General features: G+C 39.2%; 1 protein-coding gene across 1 annotated transcript in view; it reads left to right on the top strand.

Moving 5' to 3' along the window:
* The window catches only part of LOC150082228 (electroneutral sodium bicarbonate exchanger 1-like), a 313,808-nt gene that overhangs the window by 16,969 nt on the left and 279,737 nt on the right, over positions 1-17,102 (top strand). The window contains exon 2 of the mRNA XM_090380066.1: positions 4,603-4,743. Coding sequence (XP_090236192.1) covers positions 4,603-4,743 — 141 coding nt within the window. The remainder of the gene's footprint in view (positions 1-4,602; positions 4,744-17,102) is intronic.

The raw sequence follows: 17,102 nt of genomic DNA on the forward strand, positions 1-17,102 counted from the left end.
TGTTTACCAAAACTGATAACAGTTTTGGTAAACATGACAATTATGGCTGAAATGTTATCAGAAGCCCTCAATTTGTCATTTTAGATGGAAAACAAAATGAAAAGTTCATCAGGTGCAAACTAATATATAGTTGAACTGCCTCTGGCCCTGACGATAGCAGCACACTATCGAGGCATTGACAAGATCAATTTTTGATGATAATCAACTGATAGTTGGTGGTTCCAAACACTAATTATGGCTTCCTGAAGTTCACGATGGGTCTTTGGTTTCTTTCTGGCAACTGCAGATTCCACACGATGCCAACAGTTCTCTATAGGATTCAGTTCTGGGCTGTTTCCTGGCCAGCTAACAGTTGTAACGGACTGTTCTTTGAACCATTTTTTTACCTGTAACAAATGTAAACGCATTACTGTCAAACCTGTAATGCAGAAATGAAGCTAAAGTAACTACAGAAGTGCCTACTCACACTTTTTGCCTGATGACAAGGAGCAGAGTCATCCTGAAAGATGCAGTTTGAAATGGTCTCTAATGGTTGGCAGCAATTTGCCTTCCAATATAGCCAGGTATCCATTGGCATTTACAGAACCTTTTATAAACTGCAGGTGACCTACTCCGCGATACGAAATGCACCCCCATATCATTTGGCTGGTAGAGAATTTCACTGTAGACACCATACAGTCTGGATGGTATTCTTCACCATTCTACGGCGAATCGTTTGTCTCCCATCAGAGCCATGCAGATTGAATTTATTCTCATTTGAGAAAATAACTGACTTCCACTGTTCGGGGGATCCATTTGACAATGCTCCTTACACCAAATTAATCGTGCCTTTTTGATTTTTTTTTGTGTGAGGAGGGGCTTCTTCGGACAACGAGCTACACTTCCATTTTTGAAGAGGCTTCTTCTGACTGTTACTGCACTTGCTACCACTCTTGTATGTTCTTCCTAATCTCTTTTCAGCTCAGACGAAGAAGCTTTACAGTTCTTAAGGCATAAGTGCTTCAAAATGTGGTCCTGTTTTGGCGTAGACTCTTTTGCATCCGATTCCTTTTTTGCTATCAGCAGAACTAGTATTCTTGAGTTTGGAAAGAAATCTACTCGCTGTTGACTGATTATAAGACACTATATAAGCAATACGACAGGTAGAGCATCCTTCCTCACGTAAAGTAACAATAGCACTCTTTCTTTGTGGTGTCAACTGTACATAACTTGCCATCCTGACACAAGCAAGAAATGACTGCAACTCTTGCAGAGCACGCTTATATAGCCGAAAGTAACGGCTGATGCAATATTACATCATCACCTATGCGTGTCAATCCTATCTGATGCAATCTGTAGGAAATATGGCAATATTATTATTATTTTTATTAGCTATATGGTGCAAGGAAGCTTGAGGTTTATGTTGCACCAGCCAATTGAGAGAAAGAACACAATGATATCCAGGTCAAGCCCATACTCACCAGATGTGAGCCCCTGGGGTTATACCCCAGGGGCTCACATCTGGTGAGTATGGGCTTGACAGTTATACCCCAGAGGCTCACGTCTGGTGAGCCCCTGGGGTGTAATTGTCGTCCGAATACTTACGTTGTTCGGACGACAATTACAATTTTAAGGGGTGATGCTTCTTACCAAATTAAATTTTCTTCCAAACTAGTTGTAAAGTTACTGCTATGCCTTCCTTGTGCTTTATGTTACTTCCAGATTAAAGTATACTTATTTTTTAACTGCAGCATACTTGAATTATCCTCTTGATTTTTGTGATACTTGCTATTCTAATGTCATAAGAATTTAATTCTATTTCTCTGCCATTTAAGCTTCTAACATTGATAATTCTTATTTTAATGGTTGTTCCAGTATCATATTTAGCACTGAGTCCTGGCTCTGTGGCAGGGACATTAGCAATCTTCTTATCCTGGACATTGCCTTAGCTATTATAAAAAAAACTTTCTATTTATACTCTGGGATAGTCATGTAAGGTTGGAGGATTTCACATGGTAGAGAGAACACAAGAACATTCTACCATATTTAGGGATAAGATTTCAGTGTATAATTTAGTATTAGTATTAGTAATGGCTGCATGGTGAAAGAAAGCCTATGGCTTATGCTGCACCAGCCAAAAAAAAACCCGAATAAAACAATGATAAAAAAAATAATAATTAATAAAAGAAAAGGAAATTAAACCTATCATCCTATGCGCTTCCCTTACCCGAAGGTTCTATCCAGGTGACCTTTGAATTTCCCCAAACTGTCAGCCTCTACCACACATGTAGGCAACTTATTCCAATAATTTAACTCGCTGGCTAAAATAAAACTTCCTGCAGTCCAATCTAAACATTTCCCCCGTAACTTGAATTTATGTCCCCTAGTTCTAGCATCATTTATAATCTTTAAAATTTCGTCCTCATTCATTTTACTGATGCCTCTCAGAGCCTTAAATACCTCAATCAAATCTCCTCTAAGGTGTCTAGTTTCTAAACTCTGCAACCCACTTATTCGAAGTCTTTCTTCATAAGGACGCCCTTTTGCCGATCTCACCAGGCGAGTTACCTGTCTTTGCACCCTTTCAAGAAGCTCGATGTCTTTCTTTAGGTGTGGTCTCCATACTTGAACACAGTATTCCAAGTGTGGTCTAACAAAAGCCTTACATAATGGGATTATCACTTCCCTATCTCTACTTGAAAAAGTTCGTAGATCATTGATAGGATACCATGGGCCTTCCTTGCAACCTGTTTACAACGCTTAGAGAATTTCATGTCTGACTGTATTGTAACACCTAAGTCCCTTTCCTCCAGTACTGGGTTTAGTTGAACTTCACCAAGTGAATAAGTTATTTTGGGATTAGTTTCCCAGGTGTAGCACCTTACACTTTGTTGGATTAAAACATAGCTGCCATTTTTCTGACCATTCCTGAAGTCTATCTAGGTCTCTCTGAAGAAGCTCAGCTTGACAGCGATCATTAACTACTTTACCAATTTTAACATCATCTGCAAATTTAGACATCACACCCTCTATCCCTTCCTCAATGTCGTTTATGAAAATTAAAAACAATAGTGGTCCTAATACTGATCCTTGGGGAACCCCACTTCTTACATCAACCCAATCAGAGGAATAGCCATTCATCACAACCCTCTGCCTCCTGCCCCGAAGCCATCCTGCTATCCATCTGAGGGTTTTCCCAGTGATTTCAACCTGTTCCAGCTTATAAAGCAACCGCTCATGTGGGACTGAGTCAAAAGCTTTGCTGAAATCCAAATAAACAATGTCGAAATTATTCTCTAAATCCAGCTCGTGAGTGACCCTTTCAAAATAGCGAACCAGATTTGTTAAACATGATTTTCCCTTTACAAAACCATGCTGTGAGTATCCTTGAGAATTTCAATTTGATCCAAATGATCTTGAATTCCACCCTTGATCATTGCCTCCATGATTTTCCTTACCACTGAAGTCAGACTGACAGGTCGAAAATTTCCCACTTCACTCTTAGAGCCACCCTTATGTATGGGAGATACATTGGCACTTTTCCAATCCAAGGGAATTCCCCAGAGTCTAGTGATACTCGCATAATTAGCCTCAGTGGTTCATTGCACTCACTTGCCGCCTCCCTTAAGATTATAGGGTATATTCCATCAACTCCAGGAGCCTTACTGGCCTGTAGGCTCGAAAGTTTTTTCATTAAATAATCTTGCGAAATTTCAATATCATTAATTACATATTTTTAAACTTCGCTCCCACAATTTCCCATTGCCACAAAAGGTTTTTCATTTGTAAATATCGATGCAAAATAACTGTTGAGTTCATCTGCAATGGCAGCAGGTGTATTTATTTGTTCAAGTTGGTTATCTTAGTCTTGTATGGCAACTCATGCTCATTTGTTCCGTAACCATATTATCAATTTCTGACTTAAACATTACACCCCAAAACACTCATGCTGGGTCAGAACCCCAGTTGGCCATCAGTCAGGGCCACACAAGCCTAGCTTATACTACATATTAAATGTACTATATAAGCTATCATATAAAACTGTATAAACTATATTATATAAAATAAAATTTTTATAAGAGAACTCAGTGTGTCTGTTTTGTTGTTTGTTATTTGATTTTTAGGAGCATTAGCAACTAAGGCCATATTGCTCCGGGGATATGCGGTGGTCATTCCCTGACCTTTCCGCATCCTCCGTATTTGGTGGGTATGGGCTCGAACCCCGGTCTAATCAAGAAGCGTGTGCTACGCACTGTTACTCCTGCCCACCTGGTTATGAAGGCGGCAACTCAGTGTCTCATTAAATGTGAGACAAGTGATGATGGGCCTAGCTATTTTTAATTTAATTATAACTTAAATGAACACTGAATTATTAACTTGTAAAGTTAGTTTGTAATTGATTCATTAGTATTTTTGAGAAATTCGCAATAAAAAGTAGTTTTAACTGTATATTAATGAACGCAGTTACGATTATGTTACATGTAGTAATTACTGTCATTTTATAAATGCAATTTCATTTTGCTGTTCATTATTTATTGTTTTGAACTAAATCTTTTAGAGTGACAGAAACTTGAATAGTAATGATTTTTTTCTTTTCTCTCCTTTTTTTTTTTTTGTGTGTAGTTCATCGGGCACATACAATATACGTTGGATTTCACGTTCCACCTTTCAGAAGAAACTATAGACACCATTGTCGACACAAACATCGCAGTCATAACCAAACATGGCAAGACAGTTCTAGTAACCAGGAATCATTTAAATCAGGTAAGAATTTTATTTCATTGATATTGCTTTATTTGTATTTTATTTATTGAAAATATGACGGTAGTTGTATTAATTCTATTGGGAATTAATCAGTTATGTGGCAATATATATGATATTTTTATATTTTACTATAATGTTTTACAAATGGTGATCATTCATGTGCAAATTGCATTAGCATTAGTAGAGGCATTTGATGCAAGAAAGCAAGCTTATGCAGCATCAGCCAAAAAAAAAAAAAAAAACCCACTTCCACTTCACCCCTCTGTTCATTCCAAATACCTGTCCAGCTGAGCCTTAAACTTATTTAGGCTATCAACCTCCACCACAAGGGATGGAAGTCTGTTCCACCAACCAACCACCCGCTGGCTAAAGGCAAATTTCCTCACGTCTATCCTACATCTGTCTTTCCTCAATTTGAATTTATGCCCTCTCAGGTGATTTTTCTGAGCTAGAGGAAGAATCCCATCAGCATTGAGCATGCTTAAACCATTCAAGGCTTTATACACCTCTATCAGATCACCTCGCTGGTGCCTAGTCTCCAGACACTGTAATTTGCAAAACTTAAGCCTTTCTTCATAAGAGCACCCCTTTGTTCCATTCACTAATCTTGTTGCCCTTCTCTGTACTCGTTCCAGCAGCTCTGCATCCTTCTTGAAATGAGGCCTCCAGACCTGTATACAGTACTCTAGGTGTGGCCTGTCCATTGCCTTATACAACGGAATAATCACCTCCTTATCCCTGCTGGAAAAATTCCTGTATATCATTGACAATACTCCATGAGCTACTCTTGCAGCCCGTCTGCACTGCTCAGAGAACTTCATATCTGCCTGCACAACCACCCCCAAGTCCCTTTCATTCTCTACCACTGTCAGTGTAGTACCACAGAGTTGATATGTTGCTCTGGGGTTGCTGTTTCCCATGTGTAGTACTTTACATTTGTCAATGTTAAACTTCATTTGCCACCTCTCAGCCCATCTGCTCAACCTTTCCAGATCCTGTTGCAGCAGCATAGTGTCAGTAGTGTCCTTGACAACCCTGCCAACCTTTGTATCATCTGCAAACTTGGACATTAAGCTTGATATACCATCATCAATATCATTTATAAATACAGAAAACAATAATGGACCTAACACTGAGCCCTGAGGGACTCCACTAATAACATTAGTCCACGATGAGCAGTGTCCATTGATTACCACTCTCTGTCTTCTCCCCCTCAACCACCCCTTTATCCATAGCAGCAATTTGCCTCCAATGTCACACTGCTCCAATTTGTGTAGCAGTCTTCCATGTGCAACAGTATCAAAAGCCTTTCTAAGATCCAAGTATATAATATCAAAGTTATTCCCTGCATCCAGTTCTTTTGTGACTGCATCATAATATCCAATCAAGTTGGTCAGGCAAGACTTCCCCTTAACAAAACCATGCTGTGCCTGAGCTATAACTGAAGTCTTGTCTAAATGATCCTGCAGTGCTTCTTTAACCAGTGCCTCCATTAATTTTCCTGGAACAGAAGTTAAGCTCACAGGTCTATAATTACTTGTGTCAGCCTTTGATCCTCCTTTGTGAATTTGGGTCACATTTGCACATTTCCAGTCTATGGGTACCTCCCCTGAGTCCAAGGAAGCTCTCATAATTATGGCTAAGGGTTTGCTTACTTCCTTTGCTGCCTCCTTTAATATAACTGGATAGATCCCATCCACCCCGGGTGCCTTTCTTGTGTTTATCTTCAACAGTTTCTCCTCCACTTTACTCCCAGTTATTTCAAGATTCTGTAGCTTACTGCTAGAGTTGAATACACCTCTGGCATTCCCCTTGCTGAATAACTCCTCATGTGTGAATGTCGATGCAAAATATTCATTTAGTTTGTTAGCTACCTGAGCAGGATCATCAACAGTTGACCCATCAATATCAAGTGGACCAATCTGATTCATCCCCTTCCTTCTAGAGTTAACATAAGTAAAGAACTCTTTGCTGTTTACCTCTTTGAGTGATCACTGTGATCACTGCCACCTAGTGGTTCATTTATCTGCAGATTCTTAATGCATGAAGAATCACTGCTGATAATCAAATCAAGAGTATTACTCCCTCTAGTTGCCTCCCGAACATGCTGATGTAGAAAACAATCATCCAATAAATCCACAAAAGCCTTGCTAGTGTGTGAGTAATCAGCCCCCAAATTCCAGTCAATATCTGGGAAATTAAAATCTCCTATTATAAGACTCTCTGATTTACTGGCCCACTCTATTTCCCTGTACAGTTCCTTATTATACTCATCAGAGTCATTAGGCCTATAGCACACTCCTACTCTCAATTTTGATCTCCCAATGCTTATGTCACACCAAACTGACTCAACACTGCACTGTCCGGCGATGTCGACTGGCTTCACTTCCTTGGTTTTTATGTGTTTCTTAACTAATAGCATAACCCCTCCCCCCTTCCTATCCTGTCTATCCTTTCTGTAGACGTTGTACTCCCCAAATTGCAGTTCTGCATCCCTTATATCTGTGTGACACCACGTCTCTGATATCCCAACAATATCTGCCTTTGATGTTTTGAGCAATACCTCAAATTCATCAAATTTATTTACTAAACTCCTAGCATTGGTGTACACGCAAGTATACCTGCACCTGTTTCTATTCTTATCTACCCTAACACAACCCATGTGTTTACTTGTACTGCAATGGCTCCCAGCAGTCTCTGAAATACCATGCATCTTGTTTTCCAGGCTTCTGCTCATTCTAATAGAAGCAGTGCAAGAATCTCTTTCACCTCTGCCAGTGGCTACTGTCAATCTATTGGTCTTTGTCTCCCCCCAAGCTAGCAGTTTTCCGACCCACCTAACACTGCCTCGATAGCATCAGCAAATATTCTTGCACCCTTTCTATTTAAGTGTATCCCATCCCTGTAGAAGCAATCTCTCCTGTTAACAAGTACAGTCCAGGCTGAAAAAAATTCTACCCCTTGAGCCTTGCACAATCTTTCCAGGGCCGAATTGATCGATAAGGCTCTCATCATATACTCCTTCCTATCGTGTCTGGGCGGAATTGCAGACACTTTCAAAGTCAACCCTAATTCTCGGCTTTTGTTCAACAGTGACCTGTACTTGTTAAGTAATTCTGCCGGTCTCCTACTCTTAATATTATTAGTGCCAACGTGTACAACTATATCACCTTTTGTGCCCTTAAAAGATGATATTCGCTCTACAACGTCATCAACCTTTGCTCCTGGCAGACATACCCTGGTCCTGTTCCACCTATCTTTTTTACAAAGCATGTTCCCCGTTCCCTGACAATAGAGTCACCAACAACTACTAGTTCCTTCGGGACCAGCGTATTCTGCCTTGGGGGTTGTCTCTGTGTCACGCGATGCCCAAGTGCAAGCTCTGGCGTTGATGTGGGCAGCTGAGAGCTTGATGGGCCCCTTAATTTAGTTTCTTCGAGGGCATCCACCCTGTCCTTCAAGCTCTCATATAGGCCCACAAGAACGCCGAGTTGCTGCTTGATATCGATACACTCCTTGCATCGCGCACACACAAAGACATCCCCCTTGGCAGTATCATGTTCCGTACCCGATTGCTCTGCAAACATCAAGCAAACAGTGCATTTTATATAGCTGCGAGTCAGAGGACAACTGCCCCCCTCAGTTCTGCTCTGAGCCCCAGCACTTCAATTAGCTTGAGCCTTTTGCTTTGCCGCTCTGGTCTGAGTCATGATTATAATTAATTATGTTATGTTATTAATTATGTTAAATATAATTAATTATATTACGTTTGTAATCTAAGTCGTTATATGTATTTATTTAAACATACAATTTACTGCTAACGAAGTTCAACTAACGCTATCTAGTACGGTATATAACTATCGTATCACAAAGGCGGGAAAATTACGAACGGTACCGGAGTTGAAACACGTAGAAACTTTTACCGATACGTTTATGCAATTACAAGGCCGAGTAAAGAATAAATACACCAAATTAATCAGAAAATCACAAAATAATGTTATACTACTAAATTTAAATCAAAAGTTTTAGAAAAACAATTTCAAATCAATAAATAAGAAAAATCCACTTAACGGCTTTGAACACGACCGTCTCTACACGTTTGAACACGACAGTCTCATTACTTTTAAGTAGTCCCTGATTTACTTTGTTTATATGGTAGTTAGTCTTAAAATTTGCCCTTTTATGAGCTCCTTTAATGAACAGTGTATTAACTAAAGCATGAGAAAAGTGATTCCCAGATTGCCCTCTAAAATTTCATAGCTAATAGCTAGCTGTTATTTTATATAGTTTTTATTAAGTAAAAACAAAACCAGTACAATTATAAAAGAAATGGGTCAATAATAATTAATTAAAATTATACACTTTTTTGCCATGTGTATTGCCAGAACTACAGCAAGTATTTTGTTTGCAAGGAACTACTATTGTTACCTGTATGCAAGCAAAAAGAGTAAAGTAAATAAGTACTTCCACTTCCCACTGGAAGTACCCCACAGAATTCTGCTGTGATGGTACTACTGTTGCCTTGTGTTCAAGCAAGAAGACTACAGATGGATATCTTACAGGTGAACTTGGACACTTCATAGAAGGAAAATAATCAATTAAAGATAAGGGACTGACAGGTGCAATTTCTTTGGAGAGCATCTGCACCACAAATTAGTGTTCTGATATCTGAAAGACAATGTAAATGCATGCTAACCTTTAAATGGTAAAACATTAGGCTTTATATTAAAATAAGGAACTTTGACTACTACATTACATTGAAAACATTAAAATAAGGAACTTTGATCACTACATTACATTGAAAGCATAAATTAACGTAACTTGGATGCTTTATACTTGCTTCATCAGCTACTGAATTATGTATATCAAAGTTACATTATGAGATAGAGGATGAAAACTTTGGAGGTAGTGAAACAACATTTTTAAGTAAACACAACAAGCTGGTAGAAGCAAGGCAAAAAAGCCCTGTCACCTAAAGAGGAAGAGAATATCAAACATTGTATATCTGAACTGCACTTATTTTTAATTTGTAGGGGGGGGATTGCATGAAATGTTGACACATTTGCATCATCAATTAAAATTGAACTATAGTTGAATTTTCTTTAAAATTTGTAGTAGTATGCAGTAGTATGTGGATAATTTATTAGAGAACAGCAGTAAGTCACAGAACTTTGTGCTAATGAATCCCACATGATCCCATCAATAAGCAAAATGATGTCATGCCTCACAATCAAGCAGAAGACTAAAGTTGTGCTTCCCTTCCCCCATCAAAATAGTGTAGTTGCCATGCAGAGATTTCAGGCTTTTTTGACACACATTAGGCACCTACAAGAAACACAGTACAGTCAGTCCTCGTATAGCACGATAGTTATGTTCCTGGCCCCGGGTGCCAAGCGATTGTGACTGAGCGAATTCTTTGTGCTTAAAGAGTGATTTTCCAAAAGTGATATTATAGTTCTTTTACGTTCCTGTCCTTAAAATAACTTATTTTTTCAGTAGCAGCTCTTGTTAAAAAAGTATTTTACAGAGCCAGAAAGGAAAGTCACCTTTCTTTACTTCTTATATATTTATTACTAATCCCTACTACTTCTCGCTTGGTCACACCAGGCACTGCTCCGGCCTCCCCGTGGTGGGGCCGGAAATCTTGGCAGAACAGTTAATCTGCCAAGGGCCAAAAGGAGCAATTATGGAACACAATATGTTTCCTCCACTAGAGCCGACAAGTTCTCGGCCAGACATAGAAAATGAACATGACATGTCTCAACCGAAGAGGTTTAAGACCAACTCTTCAAACATAGATTTTCCTGCATTTCTCATACGGATCAGCCTCTCACCAAATTGTCTCCGTTTCTTATTCAGAAACATCTCGAAAGTCTTGCAGGATCTCCTAAAACAGTCAAGCGACTGCAATCAGGAGACCTACTAATAGAAACAATCAGCAGGAAACATTCGGAGCATATACTAAAAATTACAAATTTTGCTGGAATTTCAGTAAAAGTTTCTCCCCACGGTACCCTAAACACTTCTAAGGGTGTTATATCCAGCTGGGACCTACTGAATGTGTCGGAGGAGGAGATATGTCAAGAACTTCAGGAGCAAAATGTAATTGCAGTAAAAAGAATCATGATTAAAAAGGACAACACACTGGCACCTACTAGGAATATTATACTCACTTTTAATACTCCAAACCTATCTTCTTCCATAAAAGCAGGTTATCTTCTTTGCCGCATTAGACCCTACATCCCTAATCCATTGAGATGCTATAAGTGCCAAAAGTATGGCCACTCTCAAACGGCATGTAGAGGAAACCCAGTCTGTCCCAAATGTGGGTCCACCGATCATACTCAAAATGACTGTTCAGCAACAGAAATGAGCTGTCCTAACTGTAAAGGCAACCATTCCGCCTATTCTAAGACATGCGACAGGTGGAAAACCGAAAAGAAAATTGTGAAGTATAAAATCGAAAATAAAGTAAGCTTTCAAGAAGTGAGAAAATTAATTGCTCCCAGTATTACAAAACGTACATATGCCAGTGTCACACAAAAATATCAATCAGTGGCCACCCAGACTGATGTTACAGTCCCCTCAAACAACTCTATCTCTGACTGGGCACGAACTGTTCTCTCCCAGCAACAGTCCAATATTCCGAAACAGTTGAACCAGGCAAGCAATACTGCTCTTACAGTACCAGCGAAATCTCCTTCTCCTACTCCTCCAAACAATGCTGCTGCTCCATCAAATAATCGCGGTTCAAACATCAAAATGAATATTCAAGACACATCCATGGATACAATTGACTCATCCAGACAGGAAGACCCAGTCTTAGAAATACATGTGGAAGAAGATATGGACATCGGTCGCCCATTCTTCAAAAAAGACAAACCGAAACCTGAACGCCATAAAACAGTCACATCAAAAAAACAGTCAGATACAGCTTCTTTTACTAAACACCAATAATGCCTTATATTCTTCAATGGAATTGTAGAGGATTTTGTTGCAATTTTAATGATATTCAAGACTTAATTAATCGCTACAATCCAGTTGGTTTCTGTATACAAGAAACCTATTTAACTTCCCAAATTTCTGCCAGCTTAAAGAACTACTCTATCTACCGACAAGATCGTAATACTTCCACTTCCGCTCGTGGGGGTGTGGCCATCTTGGTCAATTCAAAAACCCCAACCAAGCAAATTGTTTTGAAAACTGAAATTGAAGTTATTGCTGTGAGTTTGGTAACCGAAATTGAGTTAACATTAGTATCAATTTATCTTCCACCAAGTCATACCGTCTCTTACCAAGATCTTGAAAACCTGCTAATACAGCTACCTTCCCCTATCTGTCTCCTGGGGGATTTCAATGGCCACCACCCCTTATGGGGATCTACTAAACTGGATAGTCATGGCCGACTGATTGAAACCTTCGTAGATAAGCAAAACCTTACCATTCTTAATACCGGTGCACCTACTCACATACAATTACCAACTGGACAAACTTCTGCAATCGATCGCTCGATATGCTCCCCTATTCTGTATCCAATCATGGAATGGTCTGTTATGGACGATCCCATGGGCAGTGATCATTTTCTGATTATTTGTGATTTGCTCACTGCACCACCGCCAGTAGCCAAACCTTGCAAGAAATGGAAGTTCTCTCGAGCCAACTGGGCCAAATTTCAGTCAGCTGTCAATCTGGATGAGAAATTTATAAGAACACAGTCGATAGATGAAGCCACTGATTATATTACTACACAACTACTATCTGCAGCTAACTGTTCAATTCCACTGTCGAATACCCAGTTCCGACGGCACATTAACTATTGGTGGAATGAAGAATGCACCAAAGCAAAGAAGTTAAAAAATAAAGCATGGAATTTATTTCGTAAATCCCCAACCACAGCTAACCTAATCAACTACAAGAAATTAAGGGCAAAAGCACGCCTCATTCAGAGGCAAGCCAAGAAGAATTCTTGGATCCGGTTTACATCTACCATAAATAGAAACACTAACTCCAGGTTAATATGGAAGAAAATTAGGCAGATTTCTGGCAAATTTCCACCCACCCCTTCGCCAATTCTTTCGTTTAATGGGCAAGAACTCTCTGCTCCTGAAGACATAGGAAATGCCTTGGCTAAAACTTTTGCCGAAGTTTCTGCGGCATCAAATTATTCTCCGGATTTCCAGAAAATAAAGACCACGACTGAACAACGTGCCATCAACTTTCGAACCTCAGTTTCACTTACGTATAACCAGCCTCTTCAATATTCTGAACTTTTACACGCCATTAAAACAACACGCAACAGTGCCGCTGGGCCAGATGGAATATTTTATATCATGTTACAAAACCTTGGAGACAAAAACTTAGAAATACTGCTGATCTATTATAACCGAATATTTCTGGAAAACATTTATCCCAGCTCTTGGCATCATGCAGCAGTTCTTGTCTTTTTGAAACCCGGTAAAGATCCTACCAGTCCGTACAGTTACAGACCAATTTCCCTCTCCAGTTGCCTTGGTAAACTGCTCGAAAAAATTATCCATAATCGACTTGTTTGGATCATCGAAACAGAACACCTAATGAGTAATCACCAACATGGGTTTCGTAAGAACAGGTCCTCCTTAGATCTCATGATCAAAGCTGAGTCTGCAATTCGTAATGCCTTTGTAAAAAATGAACATCTTGTTATGGTTTCCATAGACATAGAGAAGGCTTTTGATACTACCTGGCGTCGTGGCATTCTCAGTGACCTTTATGCTATTGGTTTACGAGGCAACCTGCCCATATTCATTAGGAACTTTCTTCAGAATCGTTCATTCCAAGTTCGATATCACAACTCACTTTCTGCGACATTTTCACAGGAAGGAGTGCCACAAGGGTCTGTACTGAGTGCAACCCTTTTCGCCCTTAGAATCGATTCCATCACAAAAGAACTTCCAAATGCTGTTCAGACTTACCTTTACGCTGATGATCTCTCTATTTCTTGCCATTCCCAGAACATGAGATCCATTGAACGGCAACTGCAGATATCCCTGAATAAAGTCCAAAGGTGGGCAAGGTTAAATGGCTATCGCCTATCACAGCAGAAGACTGTTGCCATCCATTTTTGTAATCAACGAAAAATGCATACAGACCCTGAACTTCATATATCAAACTTTACCATTCCAGTGACTAACAACATCAGATTCTTAGGATTAATCCTTGACAAGGAAACTAAATTTCCTTGAGCACATTAAATTTGTACGTACTTCCTGCCTCAAAAAACTAAACATACTAAGAGCTTTATCTGCCTTGTCTTGGGGAGCAGACCGTACATCTTTGCTGCTTTTATATAGATCACTTATTAGATCCTGATTGGATTATGGTGCTCCACTCTATGATTCTGCTCGTAAGAGTATACTACGATGGCTAGATCCTATACAGCATTGCGGATTGCACTTGGGGCGTTCAGGACCTCTCCTATTCATAGTTTATATATTGAAGCTAATGAGCCAACTCTTTACCTCCGCAGAAAAACGCTGCTTCTTAAGTATGCAGCCCGAATACAAAGTTGCTGGCAGCATCCTGTTGAGCCATACCTTTTTTAATCCACCACTGCAAAATCTCTATAGAAACAAACCCACTAAAATAAGACCAGCAGGCTTACGCCTAATTGAAATAACACAGAGTTGGAATGTTCCAATTTCCAACAAGCAACAAGTAATGAATTACTCTCAACCACCTTGGAGTCCGCCTCTACAATTAACCTGCGATACTTATCTTCAAGAATGGGGAAAGAATCGCCTACCAATAATTAATGTGAAACAACTCCATGCAAGCCATATTCATAAATTTGCCGATTTTTTACCGATCTATACTGATGGCTCCAAATCACATTCAGCGGTAGGAGCAGCGGCAGTTTTTCCCACTTCAATCATTTCGGTTGCTCTTCCAGCTCAGTATAGCAGCTTCTCAGCAGAACTCCATGCAATCAAATTAGCCTTAGAAAATCTGATTCACTACCCATCTGTAAAATACATAGTATACACGGACTCGCTCAGCTCAATTACAGCAATGCAACATTCCTCCTACAAGGTTCACCCTGTGTTAGATCAAATCAGAAGTCTCCTACTGCAAATACAAGAACGTCATCAATCAGTGACCTTTTGCTGGATCCCAGCACATTCGGGGATAAAGGGGAATGAACTCGCTGACAAATCTGCTAAAAATCCATCAACTTTTGATTTAACCTCCGTCCATGTTCCAGCCTCTGACTACAATCGCATCATACAAACGGCATGTCTCGCGCAGTGGAAAGATCTATGGCACTCCCAAACCAATAATAAACTCTATCAGTTGAAACAGCACCCAAAGCTTTGGCACACTAGTACCAAAACAGTGCGAAGAGAAGAAGTGGTACTTGCAAGGGCACGAATAGGACATACGTATCTCACTCACCTCCATCTACTCACAGGAGAGGATCCTCCTCAGTGCCCACACTGTTTAACTCAATTATCAGTGAAACATTCTAATTGACTGCCCACAGTATCAACAAGAAAGAACATCCGTCCTGTCTTCCCTGATAAATCTGCGAGAACCAATGACCCTAAATCATATTATTGGCAAGGAAGCAAATATCAATGAATTTTTCTCTTTCCTGAAAAAAATTGGACTATATCATAAATTCTGAAAGACCACTTTAACAAAAATCAAGTTATTATAACAAAAATTTGTTTTTAACAGTTTCCTATGAATAGGCGCATTATAGCCCCAGCAGCTTATGCACCATTAAACCTCCATAACACACACACACACACACACACACACACACACACACACACACACACAGTTATGTTCCTAGAAACCCTCGTGCAATATAAACAACAGGCCCTATGGGAAAAATAGGGTTAGGTGCTGACCACCCAAGATTGAATACACATTTGTAACCAAAACATTACCAAACACAATAAATAATCGTAATAAAATACTTACGTCTTTTATTACGACTATTACGTAATAAAATATTGCTAATGCTTTTGCTTCTATCATAAGCAAACTTGTTTTTTGTTTGATTTTCTATCCAAACAGATGACAGCCGTTCCATCTCTTCTAATCCTTTGTGTCTTAATCTAATGGATTTTAATTACACTTTGAGTTGTTCCTGCTATGAAAGTTGTTTTTATTTTCTCTGCATTCTTTGTAATTCTCGGCGTTGCCTCATTTAGGGCTGTAGCACATGCAATATCATATGGTCTTTCATTTTGCTTAAAGCGTTTCACTATTTCATATTTTTTCTCTATCAACAGAGGTGGACTGGCCATAAGCCTTACCGGGGAAACCCCGGTGGGCCGGAGGCCGGTGTGATTTTGGCCATAAATGCTACTGTGACCACTATAAATTTTCCCGGGTAAGAATTTTTTGACCCAGTCCGCCTCTGTTTATCGATATTGCTTTTCTTTTTCTCTCTGAATCTGCAGTGTCTTCACCAGGATGCTTCCTTTTCACACCTTTTTAAGTATTTTACTCATTTTTAGGGAATAAAGCACAATTACAAAACGAGGAGGCACGCTTGATGCACATAAACAAAGCTGCGCATGTGTAGCAACTGAATAAACAACACCATAAAGGCAGAGATTAAGACCTCACATTTTACTAAAGCACATTTCTAGGGGTTACTACCATAAAACAATAAAAACAATTTCCAGTTGCAGGTTCCTGCTAGTGTAATCTGTTATAAACTGGTAGTAAACTCGATCTAATTGCATTTGCGATTATACCGATAGCTGGAATTGCATTGGTTTTTACGTTATTATGGTGAAATGTGTTTCCCCTTCACTGATATAAAAAACAAATACATTTTCAGAATCATCTCTTAGTTTCTATCGTGTTGTGTTCAGTTGGGGTGATTCTACATTCGACTGCCCTTTCTTGTAAACACCAAGGCGAATCATGCATAAGCGAATTCGATTCATGTTATATAAGATATCGTTCCCCTGTTTATAAATCGTGTATGATTGAATTCGTGTAGTGTAAACACGTGTTATACGAGGACTGACTGTACAGTGGATCCCCACTTTACGATTGGTTCACTGTACGATCAAATCACTTTACGATGGGCTCTCCATAATAAAATACTCTTCTCTATACAATATGTAGTAAGTGTGGGACATTGAGATCACGTTTGTGAATTGAATTTTAATTCTATTAAATGGCGGTTCTAATAAGTGAAAATAAGAGGAATATTATCCACAGGATATAAAAGTAAAGATATAAAGCACAAATTTACATTTTATTACCTTAACAATTAACAAAATTAAATGATACGTGAAAATCGGAAGAATATTTCCACAGGTTAGAATGATAAAATAAATTTACACTTATGTATA

This window comes from Mastigoproctus giganteus, chromosome 8 (genome assembly GCF_048544385.1).
Source record: "Mastigoproctus giganteus isolate SK-2022 chromosome 8, ASM4854438v1, whole genome shotgun sequence".
Taxonomy (NCBI): domain Eukaryota; kingdom Metazoa; phylum Arthropoda; class Arachnida; order Uropygi; family Thelyphonidae; genus Mastigoproctus; species Mastigoproctus giganteus.